Source organism: Neovison vison, chromosome 1, assembly GCF_020171115.1.
Source record: "Neovison vison isolate M4711 chromosome 1, ASM_NN_V1, whole genome shotgun sequence".
NCBI lineage: Eukaryota > Metazoa > Chordata > Mammalia > Carnivora > Mustelidae > Neogale > Neogale vison.
This window is the reverse complement of record NC_058091.1, coordinates 240,055,972-240,079,551: the sequence shown is the minus strand read 5'-3', so window position 1 is coordinate 240,079,551 and position 23,580 is coordinate 240,055,972. Positions and strand designations below refer to the sequence as shown.

At 39.5% G+C, this 23,580-nt stretch overlaps 1 protein-coding gene across 12 annotated transcripts in view; it reads right to left on the bottom strand.

Annotated features, from left to right (window-relative positions):
* SIL1 (SIL1 nucleotide exchange factor) overlaps positions 1–23,580 on the bottom strand; it is a 241,742-nt gene that overhangs the window by 88,604 nt on the left and 129,558 nt on the right. For all 12 annotated transcript variants that reach the window (XM_044226530.1, XM_044226511.1, XM_044226477.1 and 9 more), the window contains one exon: positions 1,962–2,082. In XM_044226530.1, coding sequence (XP_044082465.1) covers positions 1,962–2,082 — 121 coding nt within the window. The remainder of the gene's footprint in view (positions 1–1,961; positions 2,083–23,580) is intronic.

Sequence of the window (23,580 nt, the reverse complement as noted above, 5' to 3'; positions counted from 1 at the left end):
TTCACTGAGTTTACAGCAGTGAAACCCACACCACTTTGTCCATGATTCTGGTTGCTGTTTAGACAGGTTTGCCACTACTAATAAATGCAGAGAAGGAAGAGGATATGTCCAATACACCCTGGAGGCTATTCCAGACCAGAACCCTCAGAAACATTCTGAAGGAGAAAAGTAAAGAGGCAGAAATAAAACAGATATCTTTCTCTTATGGTGTGCCTATTACAGACCACACGAATAATTTTGATTTCTAGCCTAAAAAGATAAAAGCAACTGACAAAGCATTTAGCAATCTTACTGAAGATCTATGGTAAGGTACTGGAAAAAGAACTTTCCACAGTACTAAAATCAACAAATTCCAAGTTAATCAAGTTCCTAATTCAATATTCTTAAACCAGGAATAAAATAAGCTTTTTATTTAGAAAATAGGACTTGGCACAGAGGTGATAAAAGACCTCCTGACGTACTCTGAGACACTGATATATGTGTGCATATATGTGTGTGCTAGGGATGGAGGGAGCTTGGCAGGGGTTACAACAATGAAATTTTATTCTTTCTTCGATGGTTGTGAGAAATTAATCATCGTATGGCCTCCAGGTATAAACCTGTCAAGAGAGATGGGGAAGATAAAGATCCTCCCCAGTTGGGAGTGACTGTGTGGAGGACAAATATCCTTATCACAATATATAATCAAATTTTCTAACAGTAAAAAACACCCACATCTGAGCAGGTTGCTCTGTGGGGTTGTGGGTACCATGGGACTGAAGGTACATATGGACAGGCTAAATAAGCTTTTGTTGAGTACATCAAAGAAATGACTCAGGTAAGAATTGGGTCTCTCCTTTAACTTCTGGCTCTTATTTAACTGCAGAATATGGTTGAAATAACAAAAATTCAAGGACTGAGTAACACTAACCCAGCTCAATCCATTATTGACTGTCAATACTTGCATGCATTTAGAACAGGGGCATCAACTCTTTGTTATGACCACATAATATTTTAGGTTTTATGGGCCTTATGGTAATCATCCCAACTAACTCAACTCTGCCAGCTAATAGGAAAGTGGACACAAACCATACATAAATGAATGAGCATAACTGTGTTCCAATAAAACTTTATTTATGGACACTGAAATCTCTAAGAGCTATGAAGTATCATTCTTTTGCTATTTTCCAACCATTAAAAAATGTTAAAAACAACTTAGCTGTGGGCTGCACAAAAACAAGCAGCAGTCCCAGTATGGCCCACAGCCCATAATTTGCTGGTCCCTGTGTTAGAAACCTCATGATTGGTATTTACAACCTTTAAAATTACCCAAATCTAGCAGCCCCTGCAAACCCCATGTCTCTTCCTCCCTCACATAAAAAAGAACTTGCAAGTAGTACTTACTAATTCAAGACAAAGAACAGAAAAATAGACAAATTGCCCAAAATCAAATACTCTAAACTGGTTATTAAAAAATAAAGCAATCTCTTACCATTGGAGAATTTTTATCCTGCAAGAAAGCCTGTTTAATATGGACTAACAAGAGGAAAAGTTAGTCTGAATTAAAGACTTTAAAATGCAATTTTATTGTTCACCAAGGAAGTATTACTGCAAAGCAGAAGGCCTAACAGGCCTGTTTTAATGAATAGATGACTCATCTGTAATCAGCACATTAATTGTTGGGATTCAAATGGGTGCTCTTAAAGTACTGGGAAAAATAGCTTCATTTTTAAAGCAGGTTAAGCATTCCCCCTACAGCCCTTTCTAAAGTATCAATTTGCTTTGCAAACCAATTCTTTCCATAGATTCTACAACTAAACTTCCACAAAACCTTGACAGATTTATCACAAATTCTAGACTACTAAACTTCAAATTTTTGAAAAAGCCACAGGAATTTGGGTAAGAAACATTATATTTTCATTACTTTCAGTATTACAAAATCAATATTGTCAACCTCCCAGTCCCTAGGGTCATCACTGTACCTTCTGCCTTTTTTCAACCCTTTCAAATTACTTTGGAACTTGTCCTCTTCTTGAAGTTTCACTTCTCTTGCCCCAGTCTGGAGATTCAGCCGCACATGGGATCCTGCAGGGACAGCCTGCCCTAAAAGCCAAGAAGAAAGAGGGCTCATGAGGCAGACAGTCCTCAAAGGGACAGTACAATGGAATGTTTGGCTAACAAGCCAACAGAATTTATTAACTCGTGAAGACCAGATTTTGTGTTCCACTGCCTGACTCCATCCATCTCTCTAACACACACACATACCTCACACATATTTTCTCCTTTTGCTAATACACATCAAATTAAGGGAATGAGGCAGATGGGCAAGGGAATCTGCACTTCAATCAAGAGACCAATAACTCCAGTTAGAACCTGCATCTTTAAGCTATTCTGTTTTCTTTAAACTGAGCTATAATAAGCCTTTCTGTTAATGTGCAGGTGAATAGTAAATACTACTTACCCTTAAGGACGTGGCTACATCCCTGCATCCTTCATGACATGCTTCTTGCCCCTCCCCAACAATCCCAGACAACCCCAGCAAGCTTGCCATTCCACCAAGCTTAGACCTCACCACCTTCTATTCATCATCAGGCTCCTTCTGTGAGGCTCTCTCCCTGATGAGCACAGGGACTATATCTTTTCCTATTTTATTTCCCAAGCCCCCAGACCAGGGTGTGATTGGAAGGTAAGAGGATAGAGCAAGCCAAGGAGTCAGGGAATGGAATCAACAGAAACTAGAAACTAAAAATCTATGCCCAACCATCTCAGAAGAGACAATCTACTAACTGAAAAAACAAGTAAGGTGAATGGATGGGCTATTCATACACAGTGTACAAAATTACTCAAAGACAGCTGAAAAGCAGGTAAAGACACTACAAAAAAAGAACTACAGGCCGGTATCTCTGATGAACTCAGATGCAAAGATTGTCCACAAAATGTTAGTGAACTAAATCCAACAATACATTAAGAAAACCTTTACCATGATCCAGTGAGATTTACTCCTTGGGTGCACAGATGGTTCAATATTTGCATATCAATGAACGTGACAGGTCACATGGACAAGCGAAAGCATAAAAACTCATTTCAAGAGATGCAGAAAAAGTATATGACAAAATACAATACTCATTTACGATAAAAACCCTCAACAAATCAGATCTAGAGGAAACATACCTTAAGATAATAAAGCCCATCTATGAAAAACCCACAGGTAATATCATCTTCAATGCGAAAAAACTGAGAGCTTGCCCCCTAAGATCAGAAACAAGACAAGAACATCCACTGCTGCCACTTTCATTCAACAGAGTACTGGAAGTCCTAGCCACAGCAATCAGACAAGAAGAAGAAATAAAAGGCATCCAAATCAGTAAAGAAGAAGTAAAACTTCCACAATTTGCAGATGACATGATACTATATGTAGAAAATTTAAGACCACACTAAAAAATTACTAGACCTGATAAATGAGTTTAGTCAAGTCACAGGATACAAAATCAATATACAGAAATCTGATGCATTTCTATACACTAATAATGAAGGTCAGAAAGAGAAATTAAGAAAACAATCTCATTTATGATTGTACCAAAAATAATAAGATACTTAAGAATATAACTAAACAAACAGATGAAAGACTCATACTCTGAAAACTGTAATACTGATGAAAGATGTCAAAGAAGGGACCCTTGGGTGGTTCAGTCGGTTAAGCGTCTGCTTTTGACTCAGGTCATGATCCCAGGGTCCTGGGATCAAGGCCCACAACAGACTCTGCTTTGCAGGGAGCCAGCTTCTCCCTCTGCCTGCTGCTCCCCATTTGTGCACTCTCTCTTTCTCTCTCTCTCTGACAGACAGACAGATGGATAGATAGATAGATAAGACATAAACAAATGGAAAGCTATTTATTCCATGCTCATGGATTGGAAGAAGAAATATTGTTACAATGTCCATACTACTCAAAGAAATCTACATATTTAATGTAATCCCTAACAAAACACCAAAAGCATTTTTCACAGAGCTAGAGCAAATAATCCTAAAATTTGTGTGGCAACACAAAGACCCAGAATACCCAAAGCAATTATGAAAAAGAAGTAAACTGGAAGTATAACAATACCAGATTTGAAGATATACTACAAAGCTGCAGTAATTAAAACAGTATGGTACTAGCATAAAAATGGACACAGAGATTAATAGAATAGTGTCCAGATAAACCCACAATTATATGGTCAAGTAATGTATGACAAAGGAGGCAAAAATATACAGTGGCAAAAAGACAGTCTCTTCAACAAATGGCGTTGGGAAAACTGGACCCCCTTCTTACCCTATGCACAAAAATAAACATAAAATAAATTAAGAACCTAAATGTGAGAACTGAAACCATAAAAATCCTAGAGCAGAGCACAGGCAGTGATTTCTGGCTGTAAGAACATTTTTCCAGCTATGTCTCCTAAGCAAAGGGAAACAAAACCAAAAGTAAACTACAGGGATTAGATCAAAATAAAAAGCTTCTCCATAGCAAAAGAAGCAACAAAACAAGATGACAACCTACTGAACAGAAGATATTGCAAGTGATATACCCGCTAAGAGGTTAGTATCCAAAATACATATGAAGAATTTACACAACTCAACACCAAAAGAAAACAAATAATCCATTTGAAAAATGGGCAGAAAGCTTTGCACTAGTGGTGGGAATGCAAACTGCTGCAGCCACAGTGCCATTAGGAAACAGTACAGAGGTTTCTCAAAAATTAAAAATAGAATTACCATGCAATCCAGTAATTCCACTATTGAGTATTTACACAAAGAATACAAAAACACTAATTTGAAAAGATATATGCACCCTTATGTTTACCACAGAATTATTTACAATGGCCAAAATATGGACATAACCCAAGTGTCCATCAACAGATAAATGGATAAGAAAGATGTGGTATATGTATATACAATGGCATGTTACTCAGATATAGAGAAGAATGAAATCTTGCCATTTACAACAACATGAATCTAGAGGACATAATGCTAAGTGAAATAAGTCAATCGGAGAAAGACAAATACCGTACGATTTCAACTCATGTGGTATTTAACAAACAAAACAAACAAGAGACAAAACACTAGACTCTTAAATATAGACAACACACTCACAGTTACTAGAGGGGATGTGGGTGGGGATGTAGGCAAAACAGGTAAAGGGGATGAAGAGTATACCCATCATGATGAGCACTGTGTAATATAGAGACATCACTATATTGTACACCTAAAACTAATATAATACCATATGTTAACTATACTGGAAATAGAGAAGAATTTTTTAAAACATTGTTTAAAAAGCAAGTGTGCAAGATCACATACTACAAACAGATTGTTACCCAGAAACTACTATATACCAGCTACTGTGGCAGGTTCTAAGAATACAAAGAGGAATGTTAATGGCCACAGGGATAGAAAATTTTAGGGAAAGGGTTCAAGATATTAGAAATCTAGATGAAATCCTGCTCTGTGCTTTTTCCTGCCAGAGGATGGCATGGCCTTGCTGATGCTGAATTTGATTTAAGGATCAAAAAAGGATGACAATATTTTAAAAATTCCTTTAAGGGAAGCATATAGCATGAGTTCTCTCGGAACTTAGACCAGGTAAACCTTAAGTATAAAAAGGTAATGAGGTAGCAAGATTTCAAGTTTTCTCAATTCTGGCAGAACCACAGTGAACTCCAAGTTCTACTGACCACTGTGTCTCTACCAGAGAACTAAAAAGAGCCAGGGAAATACCATGCTAAGACAAACTGTTCGGTTCCTGTTGCCCCCACTTCAGTAGGGAGTTTCTGTATCTTTGGCTAAAAAAATTAATGGGCACTTAAGTACATGAGTATATGTACATAACTATCTTCTTCTAACCTCAAAATCAACCAAAATGCTTCAAGGTTAAAAAAAATACATGCCCAAAGTAGAGTGGGGAAAACTTTCTCTGGAGAGGCTTCCTGGATAAGGTTAAACTAGTGGTTGAATGAGGCAAAAAGGCTGGGAAAATAGGGAATCCAAAATAGAGCTGTGCGTGCAAAGACTCAGACACACAAACTGACAGGCTACCTTCAGGCAGCCAGGAGCAAACGAATCAGGGAGAACTGGAAAGACGGGAGGCAGCTGAGGACAAGATGAGGCCAACTGGTGGCAAGAACAAGGAACTGGCAACTTCTATGCTTTTCCCAGAATCATGGGGGAAGAGGTATCTTCTTCAGCATTAATCTCTCCATGAGTGAAGGCAAGAGGTTGTCTCACCTGGAGAGATCCCAAACTGACAAAACAACAGAGTACCTTTCTAGCCTAAAGGCTAATAAGCAGGCCATCCTTGATATTCCCTTTACCTCACCATCCCCCATACCCAATGCATCTCTAAAACCTAGTGATTTTTCCTGTTACAACATCTCTTGAATTCATTCTGTCCTCCTCACCACTGCTCTTGTCCAGACCATCACCATGTTTCTTCTGGACAGTGCCACAGCCTTTCAGGGGACTCCTTAATCTATTCTTAGCTCCTGATCCAATGTTCTTTACAAACAACAGTTTGAGGGTTTTTTTGTTGTTGTTATTGTTGGTGGTGGTGGTTTGTTTTTTTAAATACATTTTAAAATTATTTGTTCCATTTCTTTGAAAAAGATGGATGGTACTTTGATAGGAATTGCATTAAATGTGTAGATTGCTTTAGGTAGCATAGACATTTTCACAATATTTATTCTTCCAATCCAGGAGCATGGAACATTTTTCCATTTCTTTGTGTCTTCCTCAATTTCTTTCATGAGTACTTTATAGTTTTCTGAGTATAGATTCTGTGCCTCTCTGGTTAGGTTTATTCCTAGGTATCTTATGGTTTGGGGTGCAATTGTAAATGGGATTGACTCCTTAATTTCTCTTTCTTCTGTCTTGTTGTTGGTGTAGAGAAGTGCAACTGATTTCTGTGCATTGATCTTATATCCTGACACTTTACTGAATTCCTGTATAAGTTCTAGCAGTTTTGGAGTGGAGTCTTTTGGGTTTTCCACATAGAGTATCATATCATCTGCGAAGAGTGATAATTTGACTTCTTCTTTGCCGATTTGGATGCCTTTAATTTCCTTTTGTTGTCTGATTGCTGAGGCTAGGACTTCTAGTACTATGTTGAATAGCAGTGGTGATAATGGACATCCCTGCCGTGTTCCTGACCTTAGTGGAAAAGCTTTCAGTTTTTCTCCATTGAGAATGATATTTGCAGTGGGTTTTTCATAGATGGCTTTGATGATATTGAGGTATGTGCCCTCTATCCCTACACTTTGAAGGGTTTTGATCAGGAAGGGATGCTGTACTTTGTCAAATGCTTTTTCAGCATCTATTGAGAGTATCATATGGTTCTTGTTCTTTCTTTTATTGATGTGTTGTATCACATTGACTGATTTGCGGATTTTGAACCAACCTTGCAGCCCTGGAATAAATCCCACTTGGTCATGGTGAATAATCCTTTTAATGTACTGTTGAATCCTATTGGCTAGTATTTTGGTGAGAATTTTTGCATCTGTGTTCATCAAGGATATTGGTCTATAGCTCTCTTTTTTGATGGGATCCTTGTCTGGTTTTGGGATCAAGGTGATGCTGGCCTCATAAAATGAGTTTGGGAGTTTTCCTTCCATTTCTATTTTTTGGAACAGTTTCAGGAGAATAGGAATTAGTTCCTCTTTAAATGTTTGGTAGAATTCCCCCGGGAAGCCATCTGGCCCTGGGCTTTTGTTTGTTTGGAGATTTTTAATGACTGTTTCAATCTCCTTACTGGTTATGGGTCTGTTCAGGCTTTCTATTTAAATACAAATCTGACTATGTCATTACCTTGTTTCAAACCTTTTAAGGGCTTCTGACTTCTCTCAAAATAAAGTTGAAAGTCCTCATGGTGGTCAATGAGGCCCATTAGTATCTAGCCCCTGCCTGCCTTTTCAGCCTTGTCCACTCCCTATTCTCCTTTTTCCATTCCATGAAAGAAGCTTGTTTATTCCTACCATGGGGCCATTCCACTTGCTGTTCACTTTGCCCAGAAGGCTCTTTCCAACCCCAGCCTCCCTATCTTCTCAACTTCCCAATCCCAGCTAACAGTTACTTCCTCTGAGTGGTAGCTTCTATTTTCTCAGACCAGACCCGGCTGATCCTGCTCCCTACATTCATTCGCAGCACCACGGACCAAAATCAGTGGTTACAGTTTAGCTTTTTTATTCATCTGTTAAAAAGAAATGGTCACCATTTTATCCCCAGGGCCTATCCTATGGTCTAGTACACAATAAATCCTCAATAATTATTTGCTGAGTAAAGATTAAAAATGAAAAAGAAGAAATCCTAGCTCATCTAGAGGTGTGTGGAAAGGCCAAAAAGGATTTTTACTAGCTCAAGAGGATTCAAAATAATTAGTCATGTTAATAGTTTCTTTTATAGTAATATTACTACTAGTAATACAAACAAGAGTAGCACTTTGAAATTTCAGACTTTTGATCAAAATTAGAAATGGACAAGGTGAAAAAAAAGTACGTGACTAACAGTTTCAAAACATAACAGGTTATATAATATGCCAAAGTGGCCAAGGAACAGACTAGAATCTTATGTGAATCCACTTATTTGGGGAAAATTCCAAAATTACTCCCTTCACATAAGCCACCACAGGGGGCAAGAGCAACCACAATAGCATTAACTTAAAATACAGGTTACGCTCATTTAAGATACACAAAACCAGCAATGGCAGCAACAGAGGCAGCAGAAAACAGAATATTTTAAATGTTTCCACCCCACTGGGAAGAAGGCCAATTTAGCATGCAACTTGACCTGCATCCTTCTAGAGCCTCTATGAAGGGACAGGGACACTCAAAGAGCAGAATGGATACAAAAAGTCACAAGGTACATCCAGGTCAAGAGTCAGCAATTGAAAGGTGGAGGGCAAGGGGGAAGGCAGAAAATATGACAGGGATCCAGAAAGGCCCCTCAAACAGGCCTGCAAAGCCTACTGTGACAATGTTCCTACTACTGGCCCTCTGGGGACAAACCATGGCATGAATAAACAGTCTCTGACAAAAGGAAACACTGTCCAAATTAAGTAAGGCCACATCATACTTGAATTTTGATGCCCACTGAGAATCTGTCACTGACTTCAATCATAGTCCAAGACCCAGGTAATAACTCTTGCTTTTCCATGGGGGAAAATCTGTGGTGGACTGCATTATTGTCACCAACTGTCCCCCACTTTGCCTGTATCCACACCCTTTGTCAGGACCTTGCAGCACCTCCTACCATTCCTACCCCTTGACTCTGGACTTTGTTTATGATGTGCTTCAGCCAGTGGGATGTCAGCAAACATGCCATAGCAATTTGAAATGTGCTTATATGTTTTGCTAGTCTTTTGGAATTCTATCATCACCATGAGAAATGTTTGCCAGCATTCTGGTCTGAGAAGGATGAGATCCATGGAGCAAATGTGGACCCCAACTGCAGAACAGAGCTAAGCCCAGCTGAGCCTAGCCATGGTAAACCAGGTCTAGCTGATCTACAGACACATGAGCAAGAATAAAAGATTGGACTTCTTTTATAACTTATTACTCTGAACTACCTTTAAACTTACATAAAAACTGCAAAAATAATACGATTTCCATATATTGCTCACACAGCCTTTCCCAATGTTAATAGCATTAATTTAACATAATAACATAGTCATAGGTAACTATCCCAACTGGGAAATTAACAATAATGCTAACCAAATTATAAAGATCCTTTTTTAAGCCTCAGTGTTTCCACCATGCCCTTTTTTGTTCCAGGATTCCGTATCACCTTTGGTTGTTATTTCTCCCCCGTTTCCTGTAGTATGCAAGAATCCCTCAGCCTTCCCTTGTCTTTTATAATCCTGACATCATCAAGGAATACTGATCAGTTTTTCAGGACTGTTTGATGTCTTCTCATGATTAAACTGAGGTCATGCATCCTTGACAGAATGACCAAGTACAGGACACGGTGTTATTCTTGGTGCATTATATTGCAAAGTTTGTGGTGTTAATAATCTTATGACTAGTGATATCGGACTTGATTAACTAATAAAAAGTAGTACCTAGTGAGCTTTTTATACTGTAGTAAACAAAAATCAGAGCAGACTACCAAACTGAAAAGAACAGCTTGGCCACTTCTCAACAACTTAAAAGTTAACGTATGAAGCCAGCAACTCCACACCTAGGTGTATACCCCAAAATTTTTTTTAAAATGTGTTCACCAAAAACGTGTACATGAATGCTCACTGTAGCATCATTTATAATAGCTAAAATGCAGAAACCACCCTAATGTCCATCAACCAATAAATGAAGAAAAAGTGGTATATACATATGGTAGAATACTATTCAACCATTAAAAAAAATGAAATACTGACAAATACAATGTAGATGAACCTTGGATACATTATGTTCAGTGAAAGAAGACAGGTAAGAAAAGTCACATATCAGACAGTTCCTTTTAAATGAAATTCCAAAAGAGGCAAATCAAACAACAGTACATGGGGGGTTGTCAGGAGCTAGGGAGAGGAAGAAATGGGATGTGACTGCTAATTAGGATGGAGTTTCTTTCGGGGCTGATGAAAATGTTCTGGCATTAGACCGTGCTAATTGTTGTACAGTACTGTGCATATACCAAAAGCCGGGGAATTGTTAAAAAAAATTACAAGGAAAATTCTTTGAGGTTATAGAAATCCCTTTTCTTCTCAAACCGCACCATTAGACAAATTCTTCTGCAACAACTACCACCGTGTTGGTGGTCTAATGGTGATTTTCTACTTCCTTCCTTTCTAATATGTTAATTGAAATTTCAAGCACAGGAAGAGGCAGGGCACAATGAATACAGACACCTACATCACGTAACTGTTGCTTTTTTGTCAGAACTGCTTCACAGAAGCAATGTTACAAACAGAAACATAATACACAAAATGTTACAAACAGAAACATAATATGTCAGTTCTAAATATTTCCATATGCACCTCTCAAAAAAAATAAAGAAAATTTGCTACAAAGAAGAGGCAATACAATGGCACTAAATTCATATCTCTCAATAGTTACCCTGAATGTAAATGAGCTAAATGCCCCAATCTAAAAGACACAGCACATCAGAATGGATAAAAAAACAAAAGCCATCAATATGCTGTCTACAAGAAACTTATTTATTTAGACCCAAAGACACCTCCGGATTTAAAATGAGGGGGTGAAAAACAATTTACCATGTTAATGGACATCAAAAGAAAGCTGGGGTGGCAATCTTTTTATCAGACAAATCAGATTTTAAGCCAAAGACTATAATAAAATGTGAGGAAGGGCACTATATTATACTCAAAGTATCTGTCCAACAAGATCTAACAATTTTAAATATCTATGCCCCTAACATGGGAGCAGCCAACTACATAAACCAATTAATAACAAAATCAAAGAAACACATTGACAAGAGTACAATAACAGTAGGGGACTTTAACAGCCCCCTCACTGAAATGGACAGATCATCCAAACAAAAGATCAACAAGGAAATAAAGGCCTTAAATGACACACTGGACCAGATGGACATCACAGATCTATTCAGAACATTCCATCCCAAAGCAACAGAATACACATTCTTCTCTATTGCACATGGAATATTCTCCAGAATAGATCACATCCTGGGTCACAAATCAGGTCTCAACCAGCACCAAAAGATTGGGATCATTCCCTGCATATTTTCAGACTACAATGCTCTGAAGCTAGAAGTCAATCACAAGAGGAAATCTGGAAAGAACCCAAATACAGAGAGACTATAGAGCATCCTACTAAAGAATGAATGGGTCAACCAGGAAATTAAAGAAGAATTGAAAAAATTCATGGAAACAAATGAAAATGAAAACACAACTGTTCAAAATCTGTGGGACACAGCAAAGGCAGTCCTGAGAAGGAAAATATATAGCAATACAAGCCTTTCTCAAGAAACAAGAAAGGTCTCAAATACACAACCTAACCCTACACCTAAAGGAGCTGGAAAAAGAACAGCAAAGAAAGCCTAAATCCAGCAGGAGAAGAGAAATCATAAAGATCAGAGCAGAAATCAATGAAATAGAAATTTAAAAAAAAAAAAGAAAAGAAAAAAATCAATGAAACTAGGAGCTGTTTCTTTGAAAGAATTAATAACATCAATAAACCCTTGGCCAGACTTATCAAAAAGAAAAAAGAAAGGACCCAAATAAACAAAATCATAAATGAAAGAGGAGAGATCACAACCAAACCAAAGAAATACAAACAATTATAAGAACATATTACGAGCAACTATATGCCAGCAAATTTGACAATCTGGAAGAAATGGATGCATTCCTAGAGAGGTATAAACTACCAAAACTGAACCAGGAAGAAACAGAAAACCTGAACAGACCCAGAACCAGTAATGAAATTGAAGCAATAACCAAAAATCTCCCAACAAACAAGAGCCCAGGGCCAGATGGTTTCCCAGGGGAATTCTACCAAGCATTTAAAGAAGAATTAATTCCTATTCTCTGGAAACTGTTCCAAAAAACAGAAATGGAAGGAAAACTTCCAAACTCATTTCATGAGGCCAGAATTCTTTCAAAAAAGAAAACTGCAGATGAATATCTTTGATGAACACAGATGCAAAAATGCTCACCAAAATACTAGCCAATAGGATCCAACAGTACATTAAAAGGATTATTCACCACAACCAAGTGGGATTTATTCCAGGGCTGCAAGGTTGGTTCAACATCTGCAAATTAATCAATATGATACAATACATTAATAAAAGAAAGAACGAGAACCATATGATACTCTCAATAGATGCTAAAAAAGCATTTGACAAAGTGCAGCATCCTTTCTTGATCAGAACTCTTCAAAGTGTAGGGACAGAGGGCACATATGTCAATATCATCAAAGCCATCTATGAAAAACACACAGCGAATATCATTCTCAATGGAGAAAAACTGAGAGCTTTTCCACTAAGGTCAGGAACACGGCAGGGATGTCCATCATCACCACTGCTATTCAACAGAGTACTAGAAGTCCTAGCCTCAGCAATCAGACAATAAAAAGAAATTAAATGCATCCAATCAGCAAAGAAGAAGTCAAACTATCACTCTTTGCAGAAGATATGATACTTTATGTGGAAAACCCAAAAGACCCCACTCTAAATCTGCTAGAACTTGTACAGGAATTCAGTAAAGTGTCAGGATATAAAATCAATGCACAGAAATAAATTGCATTTCTATACACCAACAAGACAGAAGAAAGAGAAATTAAGGAGTCAATCCCATTTACAATGGCACCCAAAACCTTACGGTACCTAGGAACAAAACTAACCAAAGAGGCAAAGAATCTGTACTCAGAAAACTATAAAGTACTCATGAAAGAAATTGAGGAAGACACAAAGAAACGGAAAAATGTTCCATGCTCATGGATTGGAAGAAAACATATTGTGAAAATGTCTATGCTACCTAAAGCAATCTACACGTTTAATGCAATCCCTATCAAAATACCATCCATTTTTTTAAAAGAAATGGAACAAATAATCTTAAAATTTATATGGAATGAGAAAAGACCTCGAATAGCCAGAAGAATGTTGAAAAAGAAAGCCAAAGTTGGTGGCATCACAATTCCAGACTTCAAGCTCTATTACAAAGCTGTCATCATCAAGACAGTATGGTGCTGGCACAAAAACAGACACATAGATCAATGGAACAGAATAGAGAGCCCAGAAATAGACCCTCAACTCTACGATCAACTAATCTTTGACAAAGCAGGAAAGAATGTCCAATGGAAAAAAGACAGTCTCTTCAACAAATGGTGTTGGGATAACTGGACAGCCACATGCAGAAAAATGAAATGAACCATTTCCTTACACCACACACAAAAACAGACTCCAAATGGATGAAGGAGCTCAATGTGAGAAAGGAATCCATCAAAATCCTTGAGGAGAACACAGGCAGCAACCTCTTTGGCCTCAGCCACAGCAACTTCTTCCTAGGAACATCACCAAAGGCAATGGAAGCAAGGACAAAAATGAACTATTGGGACTTCATCAAGATCAAAAGCTTTTGCACAACAAAGGAAATAGTCAACAAAACCAAAAGACAACTGACAGAATGGGAGAAGATATTTGCAAACGACATATCAGATAAAGGGCTAGTATCCAAAATCTATAAAGAACTCACCAAACTCAACACCCAAAGAACAAATAATCCAATCAAGAAATGGGAAGAGGACATGAACAGACATTTCTGCAAAGACATCCAGATGGCCAACAGACACATGAAAAAGTGCTCCACAACACTCTGCATCAGGGAAACACAAATCAAAACCACAATGATATACCACTTCATACCAGTCAGAATTGCTAAAATCAACAAGTCCGGAAACGGATGCTGGCGAGGACGTGGAGAAAGGGGAACCCTCCTACACTGTTGGTGGGAATGCAAGCTGGTGCAGCCACTCTGGAAAACAGCATGAAGGTTCCTCACAAAGTTGAAAATAGAGCTACCCTACTACCCAGCAATCGCACTACTGGGTATTTACACTAAAGATACAAATGTAGTGATCCAAAGGGGCATGTGCAACTGAATGTTTCTAGCAGCAATGTCCACAATAGCCAAACTATGGAAAGAATCTAGATGTCCATCAACGGATGAATGGATAAGGAAGATGTGGTATATATATACAATGGAATATCATGCAGCCATCAAAAGAAATGAAATCTTGCCATTTGGGATGAGATGGATGGAACTAGACGGTTATGCTGAGTGACACAAGTCAGAGAAAGACAATTATCATATGATCTCCCTGAAATGAGGAATTTGAGAGGCAATGTGGGGGGCTAGGGGGTGGGAAGGAAAAAATAAAACAAGATGGGATTGGGAGGGAGACAAACCATAAAAGACTCTTAATCTCACAAAACAAACTGAAGGTTGCTGTGGAGAGGGAGTAGGGAGAGGGTGGTTGGGTTATGGACATTGGGGAGGGTATGTGCTATGGTGAGTACTGTGAAGTGTATAAACCTGGCAATTCACAGACCTGTACCCCTGGGGCTAATAATACATTATATGTTAATAAAAAATAAGAAATAAAAAAAAAAAAAAGAAATCAGGGAAAAAAAAGAAACCAAGATCTGGGTGCTAGGTATGCTTATTACTACTAGAGTACCATGGCTTTTAGCCCCTGCCAGACAGAGCTAAGAAATTTATGTACATGTATAAATTTATATATATGCTCATATACACATCTCTATTTTGGTATCTATTTTTATATTTATTAAAAACTACAGGTTTATACTTGTAAAAACTACAACTTTATATCAGATTTCAATCTAACACCACAGAATTCATTTGTCTTTCCCTTTCCCTTACTTATAACTTCTTTCTCCAGCAGAGAGAGACTTGGCTCTTATTTTCTGCAATGTACTTTTTTATTGTTCAATTCTAGCACGAATATATTTTCAAAATTGGTAACCCATACCCCTATGAGAAATGCTACCAAACTAGATTGCAGCATTTACGTGCAATTCTTTTGTCTCTGACTTCACAATATCTTATCAGGATTATCTTTCCACAAAGTCACTTAGGTTAGTTTTTTTCTTCCTTATCCCCCATGTCGTATGATTATGTTGTTAATGTGTAATCCTTAGTTCATTTGTTAGTGTCTGTATTCCATTTTGTGGTTCCCGCTCCTCCACATGCTGGCTGGTTTAACTGTCTGTTTGGGGGGCATCTCAAGGGTATGTGAACTATTTCTGGAGTTCTAAGACAGAACTATACAAAAAGAAATTACTGTGGTTTTTAAATTTGGAGGTGCTGTGTTTATTGTGGTAATTCACTCCAGTGGTCCTGAAACAAGGAATTTAAAAGTATCCAATATAAAGAACAGTTCTTTTTTCTGAAATTATGTAGTTCTTATCTTTTTAGTGTTAAAATGTTCCTTTATGAAATGAGCAAATGACAATGATGGATGATGGTGGGTTGTTTCGATGTTAAGACTCTTAACTCAGCAAAGTATAGAAGTTGGCCTTTAGTCCCCAAAATTTGCTTTTCAACTTTTTCTTACCCATCAAACACCACAATCAGGAAACTCCCCCCATATATTCTACCAACATTCTCCAGGATGTTTGAGAATTATTCTCATTGTACAATTTAAGTGAGGGCATTTTATGCCATATAAACTATATCTCAATAAAACTGTTTAAAAAATACATTTCTTGGATAAAGCATTACCTTCTCCATTCAAATCCCAGAACAGCAATTAGTGTATCTGATACAGTCCAAGGTGACACCACGTATTTCCAGGGGCCTGGACAGAGCACTAAGCACAGAGCTTACATAGCCCCAGGATAGTTGTAGGTATGGTATGGAGAAGAAAATGGACCCAAGAAAGCCTGAGGCCTTGAAGCATGTGGGCAAGAGGAACCCTACCAGAAGGGCAGGTAAGAAACAGTGATCCAAGAGGGAGGAGCCAACAGAAATGCCCACAGGAGGCCGGCAAGTTAAGAGAGACCAGTGAGATGGGCCATCTCTAAGACAATATTGAGTGGTGAAGGCTGAAAAAAAATGTCCACTCTAAAAGCAACAAATTTAAAAATACAAAAGCCAAACAAAATAGATCTATAAATGGAATTTGTCCTCCAGCCAGTTTGTGACTGCTGTAAAAGGTATTTCACCTAGTGTTGGACCCAACTCCTCCTAGTTTCTAGTGATTGGACATTTGCCCTGCCTGGACTCACCCCAGTAGGGTCCCCCATGGGGCGTGCCCACAGTAAGGATACCCTGCAGCCTGGCTATGCAGCTTCAGCAGACCCAGGGCCAGCTCAGATGGATGCCATGGTGCTCATTCTCGCCTTGCCATCAGATGCCCCAGCAGTTACATGGCTTTGGGAGTGGTGCCAAGTATGGCCTGTCCCTTGCAGGCTCTTGCCTGGAAAACTCCCCTTCCAGGGATTTCTAGGCTCTTTCAGGTCATCCCCAGGTGCAGTGTCAGGAAATCCAGGGTTAGGCTGACAGCCTCCTCAGATGAAAGCTGACCATGCAACCATGAGCTCTCCAACTCTGTGACCCACTCAGCTCTGCCTTTCAAGGCTGGGTGAATTTAGCCAAATTCCTTTTCTTTCTGGAAATTCATGCCCTTATGTGCCAAATGAAAAGAATCTACTATGTCTGTATTCCCTCATGTGTTAGATTGTTGTGAAGAACAAATGAGAAAATACTGTGCCAGTGTTCTAAATAAGTTAAAAGTGCTTCAGGAAACAGAGCCCCCAAAAGGTAAATGTCAACCAGGATGAAACAATGACATCTTACTTATCAAGTCCTATAGGTACGTGTCAACAAGAGTAAAAAAAAAATCCCGATTATGCTATATTTCTGAACCAATTACCTGTGTCTACAGCTCAGGCTCAATGCCAGCCACAAAGTAGGCCTCCAGAAAGGTCAGCTTCAATGCCAGCCCCCTGCCCCTACCTCCCCCAGAGCCTAAGGAATAGGAGGATTATGGAACAGGAAGAGGTGCCACTCACCTCACTCCAGCCTCCAAGCCCCTAACCAGGGCTGGTCAGAGCAGAGACTTTACAGGCCTGGTTGCCATGACTACCACAGCCCTCTCCTCCTGCTTTTTTATTCAAAATCCCCAAACAAGTCCTGGCAAGATCCCTGCCTCACACAAATGAGCATCTATCCTGTCTCTCAGGCAAAACTTGAACTGAACCACTAACAAAAAAAATGTGCAGAAACCTCTCTAGTGTGCTGAACCCTGAACCAATGCTTTATGTTATTATATTTTGAAGGGTAACACCAACAGAGACCTTTTTTTTCTTTTTTTTTTTAAACAGTGAAACATTCAGCGAACCAGTCTTGACTGCAGTTATATTTATACATTTTTTAAAAGTACTCAACAATGACAAAATGAGAAAAACACGAAAATAATCTCCAAACTGATTTTTCACTCTGAGTTACAGAGTCAAAGACTCCAGGTGGGGCCACAGGAGAGTTAACTGGCATGGCTTCTTCCCAGGGTGAAAATCACCTTAACACCACTAAAGCTCCTCAGAACAAGAGACCACCATTTTCCTCAGCGAACAGCTACCCAGACAGCTCCCACCACCCTCCAGCACTATGCTCCAAAAATCTCATCTGTTGTGACCTATGCAATGTCTCTTTCCCTGTCCTCAAGGAGGACAAACAGGTGGTCACCAACCTCTTCACACAGAAATCACAGGAGCAGTGTTCTTCGAAGACAAGGACTAGCAATGCTACTTCGAAAACTTCCTGTGTTAGAGTCGGAGAGGTACAGGACAAAGGCTTAAAGTAACCATATGTAGGACACAGTGAGCCTCTTTTCCTACTGGCTTTTCAACAAGAATTTACTGAGGGTTAGGTAAAAACCTGCTCTTCTCCAGGCATCCTTTCTACCACAGCTTACTGCACACCCACTGAGGGCCACTTGCTGTGTTGGCCACTAGGAAGAATACCACGTGAACAAGACCAATTGCTGCCATGGAGGGGTAGGAAGTAAATAAAGGAGAATGGTAGTAACATTTGGAGTTCCAAGTCCAGAGAATGGCTTTCAGAAAGCAAGCGAAGAAATGAACATATTTAGAAGTAACACCCTTTGAAGCATTCGGAGCTCAGCATATAAAACAGGGATACAAGAAGCAAGGAGGCTAGTTGAAAAGCTATTATACTTGTCCTAATCACATGTAATAAAGTCTGAACCAGGGGAATGGGTAGAATGAGATAGTAGTAAGGAATGATCACATCTTAACCAGACAAACTAGGAATCCTCTCATGGCCATCAATCTTTCTTCCCTCAAAAGCACCAGATCTTTATGCATAAGCAGTAGTTCTCCCACTAGCCCCGAGTACCTGTCAGAACCCCCCAAATTTAAGAAAGACAATGGGTGGAATAAATGACAACAGAGGTAATGGGCAGAGGGGTTACTTTTACTCACAGATTGGGAATTCCATGTCTGTTTCCTAGCCTCCTGATTGCCTCTGTTCCCTTCCAGCTATCCTCAATGTGTACCATGTTCCTCTTTAGCTTAGAAGACAACCCAGGAAGTAAGACTAGTATATACAGCACAGCCTCTTAATCAGGGCACTTGGGATGTTGCATCCATGCTGGAAAGCTGTTTTTCAATAACTCTGTTGACTGTTATGGTCTACTAATTCCTGCCATTTCTTTCATTTTAAAAATATACTCCCCAGGGCGCCTGGGTGGCTTAGTTGGTTAAGTGACGGACTCTTGGTTTCAGCTCAGGTTGTGATCCGGGGGTCATGGATTGAGCTCCATGTCAGGCTCTGGGCTCAGAGAAGACTCTGCTTGAGATTCTCTCCCTTTTCTTTACCCTTTGTCCCTTCCCTGGAGCATCCTCTTTCTTTCTCTCTCTCTAGAGTAAATAAATGAAACATCAAATATATATATTTGACAAGAAAATTCAAAGAGGTAGGGAATCACTGAGACACCAAAGGCTACACAGTTAGAAATAAACCAAGGCATATCCCTACAGTTTTTCCAGCTCTCTAAACCCACCTAGTAATTTTAAGTCAAATAAAACTGGATCTGTAAAAGACTCCATGTAATTGATATTAACCATGAGAGACTAGCAATGAGCTTCACTTAATAATGAGGGGGGATATGACAGCTTGGAAGTGAAGGAGTTAACTGTGCCCATTTCCCAAGGGTCAGGGGCCTTGGCTCCACTACTGCTCATTTTCTGGAGGAGACTCTTGGGGATTCCAGAGTGCCTGCATTTCCCACCCAGGCACAATTTCATTAGCAGCTCATTAGCAGGAGTGGCAACCATTCCTGACTCTTGTTTTTCATAATATTTATTTGTTAATTGACACTTTGAACACAGGTTGACTGAGAACCAAATGAAAGTGCTAAAACCACTCATTAGTCAAATTTAAAACACAAAGATTGTATTCTAAACATACCCTTTGTTCTCATTTATTTTCTGCAAACAGAAGTCATAATTTAATAAGGGGCTAAAAAAGGCAAAGTGCAAAGATATTGTACTCCAATTTTTAATCCTTTTCTTTCCCCACCCCATCAATCCCCAGGGCTCCTGACATCATAATTGGCTCTTTTTGTTCTCTCTTACAGCACCTGTTACCTCAAGGGCCAAACATGGCTCTATGAATTATTCCAAAACAGTATTAGTGGCTCCCAACCTCCACAATTTCCCCAGGGCCTGCTGAAGTAGCCCCCCAGCTTGGATGCTCCCTGCAGTGGAAAGAGGGAAAATCCATAGGAAGGATTGGAACAAAATTCCTAGGACAGAATTTCTCTCTAGATCAGCTCTAAGGGATGGAGCACTTAAATCTCTCCCCTTTTGGGGGTGGGGAGGTCACATGCAAATCAGAGTGGGACTAGAGGCAGATGGGGAAACAGATACAGTGCAGAGAAGGTAGTCAAAGAAAGAACTGGTCCCAAGACCTTCTCCCACCATTTGAAGGAGACCTCCCTTAAATAGAGGCAACTTGAATAACATGAGGTTACTTGCGCCTTCTTTCACCTATCCAAGTGTGATGACAATCCCAATTTGTTGCATCTTACCTTAAAATTTGAGATCATCAGTACTGAGACCTACTTAATGGTGTTGTGCTTTGCTTTAATCACTTGTACTGCCAACTTCACCAGGAGCTACAGCCCCTGACATCTGGGGGGCATGGACCGTGGTCCAGTCTAGTGGTAGAGGGCAAAGAGTAAGGAAGACCCAGGTTTTAGTTCCAGTTCCACCTCTTAGAACCTCCTACAATTTGGGAAAATAACCTCTGTGACCCATGGACAGAAGGGGCTCAGAGTACCTTCTCTATATAGTTCACTGTGAGGATTAAGAGATAATACACGTGGGAAGCTTAGGGTTGAGTACCCAGAGCCCTCAGTAATGGTGTTTCGTGCCTCTTGCCCCTCTGTGACTTGTTCCATTTTTCCAGCTATGAGACCGGTAGTAGTGCCATGATAGATGGTCACACTGAGTGTTAACAGGCTCTTAGTACATACATGATTGAGTTCTGTAGAAAGAGACAAGTACATGATTTTTATAGAATTTTCACATCAAACTGCCTCATTAAGGCTATAAAAAGTTCAGTAACAATAAAGGCTTCAGGGCATTCAAACTGAGAGGGTAGCAAATGAGCCTGTTAAACCAGGTCTGTACCACACTGAAAATACCCACTACAGCTTTCCTTGACTGGGGCGACCAGCAGGCCAACCAAATCCAATTTAAGATGCAGAAGGCTCTGTCCCACTTCCCAAGACATCAAAACAGAAATCAAAGAGGTTATATCCAGAAACATAACTTAGGCAAACATGGGGAGGATTTAAATGAGAACTGCCAACCAGTAATAGGGGAGAAGGGTTTCAGGAGTCCTGATAAACTTAACTCAATCACAAGCTTAAGCCAGTTTTGCAACAATGCACCACAAAGCTGATAAAAGCAGCTGCCTTGCTTCTGGCTCCTCAGGGGACTATGCTGGCAGGTACCACTTAAGTATGGGCCAGGAGGCTGGAATGTTTTGGGCCACTGAGCACAAGGTTGGCGCTTGTGTATACTTCCAACAAGCAGCCCATTCCACACCTCCACCCCAACATCAAAACAGCTGGTGCTGGCCCTGGCTTAATCTCCCCAAGTTACTCCCAATCCTAAGCACCTAATGTGAACTTTGCAACCATCATTTGATTACATACACTCTACCCACCATACACTCAGGCTGTGCTTCAAAGTTCTGGCCTTGGTACTCTCTCCCACTCATAACTGGATTCATTTGCTACTAAGTGATTATTTCTGGACTGGATCCCTTGTGATAGAAATCATCTCCCAAAAAGCCATCTCTAAGACACCCTCTGACACCCTCTTTTCATCTCCCATTTCAAATTTATAAGGGAGATGGCAAATCCCTCAAAACTCCGGGGATGCCAGTAACGTGAGCTAGAAGCAACATTAGGAGATCATGAGAGCTAATCTCCACCGAAAAGATAAATGGTCTCTCCTTGTGCCATGCCCCCTGCCATTGCACATAGGCAAAGCAAGCATCACCCAAGGACAATTCTTTTCGCACTTTCCTTTTGAAACACCTTCAGTGGTTCTCTGCTGTCCTCCCAAGTACCAATACCCCAGCTGACACCCTCTTACGTGTCAGCTGGTGTCTTAGGTGTCCAAGGCCTACCTAATCCACTAATGTGCCTGTCTGATCTTCTCTGCCCATCTCCCGTCAACCACAGGTACCCTACACTCTAGCCAAACACACCCAATGCTTTCCTTTGTCCTTGATACACCTCTTTCCTTGCTTTTAGCCTAATTTGAATCCATTTTTTAATGACCTAGCTTGAACAACTCCACCTGGTTTTATCTACTGTTCTCCCTTTCTTTCAATCTCCAGAGTATCTTGCTTATTCTCACCTAATGGCATTCTATTTATTTTCTCTTAGTCATTTGGGTTCTTGTTACTCATTAAACAGACATTTGCTGGCCACTTACAATATGCCAGGTCTTAGGGAAATCAAAGCTGAGACATGGCCTCTCTGTAATTAAGGCAATCACTGGTCTAGTGAGGGAAACAAATCCATAAAATTGTAATACCTGTCAAATTTTCTCCTGTAGGCTGTATTCCTCTTGAAGTCAGGACATCTTTATATTCCTTATACTGCTAAATGGAGTGCTTGGTATGTAGTAAATGTCCACTGTGTATATGTTCCACAACAAAAAATGACTGAATGAGCTTTATGGGAAGAAAAACAAACAATTTCATCTTTCTGAAACACAGGGCTGAAGGATGTATTGCTGAAAAGACAGTCTTCAATTTGGGACCAGGGGAAAATAAAACTTAATTTAAATGTATTTTTAAATGTGTTTTATTTCCACAGTATCACTGCTCGACCCAGAAAAAAAATGAAAGAGAGGTACAAAGACTAAGAATTACACAGACAAAAACAGAGAGCAAGAGATTGAAAGAGAATAGGAGGGAATCATGGTTTAGTTCTTAACGGTTAAACACATGCATCAGACTTCACTGCGGACTTCTGAATATTATCACCTCTAATGATAAGCTTTAGTCAATGAACTACTGGTCACAGCTCTATAACTGCTCTTTAACCTTAACCCTGCAAGTGTTCCCAAGTAAACCAACAGAAGCAAGATAGAGCTGGTGGTTAGGAAGGCAACAAGAACAATGTCACCTGAGACCAGCTTTGAAGACTGAAATTGTATGTGTAGTCTGTAAGTACACAATTATGTATTTCTGAAGAGGTCTACAGCCTTCATCAATTTCTCAAAGAGGTGTATACATTACTCTCCAAATGCACATATCAACATGCATACCTTGGAGAGCCTTTATGCCAATACTGGCAAGGCCACTCAGCAAAAAGCATTCTAATACACTGTACGTTAAAGATACAAATTAATTCAAAATACCTTTGGGCATGTGGCAACATCTATTAAAATTGTAACTTCATTTCATTTGACCCAGCAGATTCCACTTCAAATGTCTCCAATGGAGACATTCACATAAGTGCACAATGATATATGGATAGAAAGTTCATTATAGCATTTTATAAACTGTGTTAAAACCAGCAACAAATGGAGACC